Source organism: Mauremys mutica, chromosome 1 (assembly GCF_020497125.1).
Source record: "Mauremys mutica isolate MM-2020 ecotype Southern chromosome 1, ASM2049712v1, whole genome shotgun sequence".
NCBI lineage: Eukaryota > Metazoa > Chordata > Testudines > Geoemydidae > Mauremys > Mauremys mutica.
The window spans coordinates 200,832,924-200,840,046 of record NC_059072.1 but is presented as its reverse complement, the minus strand read 5'-3'; the positions used below and the strand labels follow the sequence as shown (position 1 = coordinate 200,840,046).

Genomic DNA, 7,123 nt, shown 5'->3' with positions numbered 1-7,123 from the left:
GCAGTGCCCCAACGAGCTGCGTGGAATCCTTTCCTGCCCCGGCTGGCCTGTAACAGAATATGTCTTTCTCATTCTGCTTTTAAAGCCCATCACAAACATGAACGCTTCATTTGTTGCAATCTGGTGTATTATTTATATGTATGGGACATAGGATTGTCCCGGAGTGTCCAGGAATTAAAGATTCATCTTTAATTAAAGATAATGTCATGTGATGAAACCTCCAGGATTTCATCCAACCAAAGTTAGCAACCCTAATTGGACAGACAGCCCTAAACCTCTTCCTCCAGGTGGATGGGAGAGGCACATGGGAATAACAAAAAAACGATTTCAGTCTTATACAGGGCCAAAGCCCCTCCATCTCACTTCAGAATGATGTAGGATTTTAAATATACATTACTTTCTACATATCCAGGGCACCCCCCCTTTGGCTGAAAGAAATGAGACTGCAGGCTCAGAAGAGCACAGGGCACAAACTTGAGGGTGGTTTGTGTTTAAGTGAGGGCCCTAGATGACCTCAAGGCAAAAAAAAAAAATAGTAAAGCACATACAATATTGCTATACAACAGGCTATATTACATAGTAATGTTGAATTTCATATTGATTTAAAGGTGGATAACAGATGATAGTATTTACTGATTTACAAAAAATGTAGCTAACACAGTAAACCATTATCAGTTGAATCAGCAATAAGCCACACACACTTCTGAGCAGCAAGACTGGGGATTGAATCCTGAATTGGGTCTGTGTGTACAGATCCTTGCAGCTGTGTGGGACTGGGCCTAAAATGTTCTTCCAGTTCTTAAAGACAAATCAAGGTTTTGTTAATTTCATCTTTCTCTCTCAAAATCCAGGCTAATGATAGACTGCAGGTAGTCAGGAAACTGGCACTGAAATAAACACAGGATATTCCATTTACTTATCAATTTGTGTATTTTCTTTTCAAATTTGTAAGGCATATGAAAAGATTATATAGAATATATATATGTATGTTGGAAAATACAAAGCAGCAGTTAGTCACATTTGGTGAGTGATTGCTCAGCTATCAACCTCAATATTTAAGTTCTGTACGGCAAAACAGGTTTAAGTGTCTGTTTTCTCTAAAGAAAGCAAAATAAAAATTCAATATTTAACTTTAAAAATAACTGTGATACAAGATATGCATCAGAACTGAGTATTTTTATAATTAAACAGTGCAGACAAAGTATACCTGAAAACTGGAAATATACAATCAAGTAAAATGTGTAAGAAAAGCAGATGTCTGCTTGATATGGAATAGGTCATCTATTCTAAAATAGAGGGTTGTGTTTTTTTTCTTAGCTATTATATTAGACCCTTTGATCTATTTCATATCCATCTAGTATGCATAGATCTACTGCATCTTTAAATACATATAACCCTATCAAAAATATATTGTGCAAAAGCATCAGAGACTGACTCCCTGGTGACCATAGGGATAACACAGCTTTGGTAGCTAGTCTGGTGCTCTTGCTCCCAGGCAAGTGCAGGGGGTGTGGTTTGCACAGATTGTGCCTCTGAGGGCTGTACCAGCAGAAAGCAGCCTCTGTGGCTGTAGCCCATTCATGTTCCATGGATCTCCGATGGTATGTTCCCTGTTCCAAGGGAATGGGGTATTCTCACTAGTAGTGGTTGTACAGCACATTCTGGAGTTCAGTCAGGAAGAAGAAAAAGGCTACCTCCTAAATAGCCCTCCTGCCCCCATATTCATTGCTTTCCAATACCAAGGAGGAGTTGAGGAGGGGGCCTCAGTTCAGTAAACGAGGCAGGGAGGTTCTCATTTCCTCTCCCAGTGCAGGGGGCAGGACCCCTCTCTTTTCACTTATATCAAGTAACTTTATTGCATAGTCCACAGGTCAGCTGCAATATTTATTCCTCTCCACTTCGAGGGCAGGAGGAAGTCCCATGGGTTGTGCAGATCTTAGAGAGATGAGGGCTAGACATATACAGAATAGGGACTTGTGCAGTGTGGGAAACAGGGTTTTTGTTGAGCTGATCCGTAGCTCCCTGGCATAGAGAGATGTTGCTTTTGAAAGAGGGAGTTGGTTCCACATCAAACCAGATCTTTCTCCTGGATAAAGCAGCCTGGTGTGCAGCCAACAGCAATAGTGCTGTCTTCCAAGATTTATGCAGCCCAGAAGGTCACAGATATTTTTGTTAGGTACATCTTGAGAGAAAAATGTTCCTCTGCCTCTCAGACAAATCTCTAGGTCAACTGTCAGTTTTGACAATAGCGCTGAAATAAACTGAGAAATTAGGGGCAGCAATAATCACACTAGATGTTTAAGAAGCAGGGAATATTACTCTCAAAATTAAGTATTTTTACCATGAGTAACCAGCCACATTGTAATAATTGTGTGCCTAGCCCATTACCGTAATTTCAACAAATGTTTGAATTTTGATCTGATACCTTTAACACAGAATGTGTTATGCACACACACACGTGTGTGCACGCATGTGTATACACACACATAAGCAGACATATATACATATAATTTAAGAGTGAGCTTAATATAATGCAAGAAAAGAAAGAAGGTTTGGCTAGTCACAGAATTTAAAATTATGCTGCATAGTGTACTCTGTTTTTATCTTGGTTTGTTCCCATCCAGCTCTCTGAAGAAATGTAGAATAGAGATATCTTTTAATCCATCACTTCATTCTCTTTGCAACATCCAAATATGCAAACTCAATTTCTCGATCGGCAGGACAAGTATTTGTGAATTCATCTCTAGCATAAGCACTGTTCAAATATCTCCAGATCCCAGTCATTTCAGGTGGAAACTCAAAATTCCTATATTTTTTTGCCACAACCTTAAAAAAAAGAAAAGATTGCAAAGGCATGAGCTGTGTAAACAAAGTGCACACAATGTTTGTAATCAATAGGTTTCTTCAATTCTTCTGTTTTAGCAATCCATTTTTGATGTTTTAAATTTTGAAAAAAGACAAAGAGGAGAAAGATAAGAGATGTGGGGAGGCTGGTTAGTTGGGTATGTCTACACTACCCTCTGGATCGGCAGGCAACGATCGATCCAGTGGGGGTCGATTTACTGTGTCTAGTCTAGACGCGATAAATCAACCCCCGAGCGCTCTCCCGTCAACTCCTATACTCCACCGCTGCGAGAGGCGCAGGCAGAGTCGACGGGGGACTGGCAGCAATCGACTCGCCACGGTAAGTCGATCTAAGTACGTTGACTTCAGTTACATTATTCATGTGGCTGAAGTTGTGTAACTCAGATTGATTCCCTCCCACCCCCCCAGTGCAGACCAGGCCTTAGAGAGGGACTGTCAAGTAGTTTAAGCTCAAAAATGTAGGTTTTGGGGTGAAAAGATTTTACAAAACCAAATAACAGATTTTTAAAGCTGCCTAAGGACTTTGGTTGCCCAATTCCCATTCATTTCTAACTGCATACCCAAATTCCATAGGTGGATTTGAAAAGCCCACCAACTATGAACAGAAATCTTTTAATAGATGTTTGGTTGATATTTTAAGGCAAAGAGCTTATTTGGAACATATACAACTTGTGACACATGCCAGTTTTAATTAATACTTACTTCACATACTGAAACTTGAGATAGAAGATTTTAGAGGAATATACCCTACCAGAGGTGACCTAAAACCAAGATGGAAGCCAAATTTTGACTAAAAAATGCACATGCGTACTCACAAATGATGTGTCAACTGTACCTTCCCCCTCACTGAAAGACTTTGCCTGGTCAGGTAAAAGTGCAGCTCCTGAACCTCTGGTTCCTGCTACCTGACACAGCAGTCAACTTACATGGTCTTAGGCATTGACAGAAGAGGGCACTACAGAGAGAGTTCATTGCCTGTGAGAAGTACCGAAGAACTCACAGGTCAAATTTCAACCCCAAATTTATGAGGGAATAATGAAGGAGTGAAAAATATTCAGAATCAGTCCATATATGGCAATTGGGTGGGCACAGTCCCCACCTCAGGGAACCACGCAGACTTAGGAAGGCATGTAAGGCCAGAATGTCATTATGCGTGTGAGAGTTTGGGGAATCTGCCTGGCATCTTATGGATTTCATTTTGTTTTATGAGGAGGTGCGTAAGATATTGGGGAGACTTGGGGGGGGATCAGCATTGGTCTTGGGGAGAACAGCACTTGGGCCTAGGGCTATTGGACCTCATGGTTCCACAGATCAAGAAGAGGTACTAGACATGTACTCTGTACCCTAGGAGTCTGCCAGAGAGGCTGGATGCTCCTCTGACCCAGTAGACTAGGAAGCAGTTGGGATCCAGCAGTTGAGTCCAATAAAGCAGCCTGGGCTTGAATGCACAAAAGGCATTAGTCAGGGGTGGGAGCAGAGGAAGACCTCCCTCATAACTTTTAGCCCAATGATTAGGGTACTCACTTGGGATAAGGGAGACCCCTGCCTCACCTCAGGGGGAAAAGGGATTTGAACAGGGATCTGCTACCTCTCAGGAGAGTGCTCCAACCATCGGGCTATGAAATATTCTGATGTAGAGAGTCCCTCAATCTCGCCTACTTAAGCTGTTGCATGGTGGATAAATAATGAAAGACTCATTGGAGCAGGGGGGCCAGATCCTAGGTCTCCCATATCCTCAGTAAGTGTGCTAACCACCAGGCTACAGAGTCATGTTCATGCTTGTACTCTCTCTGGTCCAAATGCCTCTTAGAGTGAAAGCGAGAGAGCGAGTGAGCACATGTACCTTTTCAGGCCCCACAGGTGAGTTAAACAACCAAACATGTCTTCCCCTGGTTTGTGAATCACTCTGGGGCTTAGGCAGAAGCTAGGCATCCAGATGCCCACAGGTAGGCAACAGGGGGCATGCTTAGAGGCAGAAACATAGGTACCTAAGGAACTTTTACTGCAAAAACCTAGGCGTCGAGCGAGATTAGGCACTTACAGGTTTCAGCAAGAGTTTTATGATCACACAGTGGTCCCAAAACTGGAACTAAGATACACAAAATAAGGACTTAGGCTCCTAATTCCTTTTGTGCATTCAGCTCCTTGTGCCCAGCCACAAGGAGAACCTTGGCGACGGCCATAACAATGTGACTGTAGCCAAGGCAGTAATGCTATCCTGTAATCAATAATAGCCTCCACAGCTGCCTAATGTGAGAGGCTGCAGAGCGTCTATCTGCTAGCAGCAGCTCTCTTAAGGCTGGTCTACACTGGAAGGGGGGAGGAAAATCGAGCTAAGATACACAACGTCAGCTACGCTATTTGCGTAGCTGAAGTCGAAGTATCTTAATTCGACTTACCTTGCCGTCCTCACGGTGGCAAGTTGACTGCTGCGGCTCCCCCGTCGACTCCGCTTACTCCGCCTGCCGAGGTGGAGTACGGGCGTCGATTCGGGGATTGATTTATCGCATCTAGACGAGATGTGATAAATCGATCCCCAATAGATCAATTACTACCCGCCAATCCGGCGGGTAGTATAGACCTGGCCTTAGCTTAATTATTTATTTTTAGATAGGTCATCTAACAAAAGTGTGGAATCCAGACATTAGGAATTACATTGTCAGATAAAAAATGGAATTAGGGCATTTGGTGTTGTTTGAGTAACCCCAAAGGATATTAGACATGCTAGACTAAATTTTATTCTGACTCATATTCTCACCCTGGGTTGAGATAGCATTTGTGTGTCTGTTTCAGTAAAGATGTGGGGGGGTTTCTATCATTTTTAAATGCACTTGTGCATCAGCGTTGCTAGTCTTTGCACATCATAGAAGAGAAAATCCAAACCTTAATGATGTGGAGCTTTGGTAAGAGGTTGCAGTCTGCTAAGGTGAGCTCATCTCCATCCAGGAATTTCCTGCTGGAAACCGTGATGTCTTCAGTGCTATAGGCATCAATTTCATCAGGCAAGGGGGTATTTAAATAGTTATCCAGCCTCCTTAGGGCCTTAAGTAAGGATTTTTCCAAATCTAGATTAAGAAAAATAGAGATTAGAGAAAAGTGAACTGAGTTCACTCTAAAAGTAGAATAAACCCAGGAGATCAGATATTTCCAAACACTAAGCCCACTCACACTGAAGTCCTCCCATGCCAACCTCAATGCATAGGAAAAACTCATCATATTCAAAAAGCTGCCCCTTATCCTAATTCAAATCCCTTCTGAGAACTACCTGTGCTATGATGGTTATAAATCATTTCCATCTGACATTAGTTAGTTAGGCAACAGGTGAGCTATGACTTGTTTTTTTTCCTAATCTGTTCAGTTTATTATTACCCCATTCTCTGAAACCATCCACATCGTTTATCCGTTTCTGCCATTAATCCTATCTGAAATGTAGGCCTAGTCTACACCAGAAAAGGTTTGCCAGTATAGCTATACTGGTATAGTCAATAGTCACACTGGCAAACCAGCCTACTATAAATGCAACTTCTGTTGGCAGAAGAGTGCTTTTTCTGATATAGCTCACGCTGGTTCCTCAAGCAAAGTAAGCTTCATCAGTCAAAGCACTTTTATGCTGGTTTAACTACATCTACACAAGGGCTTTTGCTGGGATAAAAATGTCATTAAAAATCACCACCCCCATAACCAGTAATACTCTGGTGGCAAAAGTTTTAAGTGTGTACCTGTCCATAGAGCTCTCTGGGATATAATGTTTGTTAAGTACAGCTGCTATATCTGTACCCTCTCTAGCACAATGGGGCCCTGATCCTTTACTGGGCTTGCTAAGTGTTAATGTAAAAGGGAATGCCAAAAGTGCTAATGAGGTCAATTAGTAGAGAATTGCCAAAATCAGGTTTGATGTGGCTACACAATGGATTTACATTAAAGATTAATTTGGTTCTGCAATTCCTGCTGCCGTTTATTTACCTATTCTCTTTACCCCCATTTAAAAAAGGTGTATTTATAAAAAACAAATACCAAACTAACAAAAAACCCAATACACCCTTCAAACCCCCTGAAACATACTTGAACATAAAAGTACATCACTTCAAAGGATTAGATTAGTGCAATTTAAAAAAAAGTTTGCCCTTTTTCTTTATTAGAGTGGTGGATGGGAGTGGGGAATGTCTGCAAATCAAACAAAAACTTGTCTTTTTTAGTTTCTCTAGAAGACTGGTAAAACCAATTGAGTTGAAATGGTTTACAAAATATCTTTCTGGAT

At 41.6% G+C, this 7,123-nt stretch overlaps 1 protein-coding gene across 3 annotated transcripts in view; it reads right to left on the bottom strand.

Annotated features, from left to right (window-relative positions):
• Positions 1 to 407: 407 nt before the first annotated feature.
• Positions 408 to 7,123, bottom strand: part of CLIC6 (chloride intracellular channel 6) — a 51,229-nt gene continuing 44,513 nt past the window's right edge. For 2 of the 3 annotated variants that reach the window (XM_045002410.1, XM_045002412.1), the window contains exons 5-6: positions 5,749 to 5,930; positions 897 to 2,826 (exon numbers count right to left, since the gene is read on the bottom strand). In XM_045002410.1, the coding sequence (XP_044858345.1) occupies positions 2,665 to 2,826; positions 5,749 to 5,930 (344 nt within the window). In that variant the 3' untranslated portion in view covers positions 897 to 2,664. The other variant, XM_045002411.1, reaches the window with a different exon arrangement.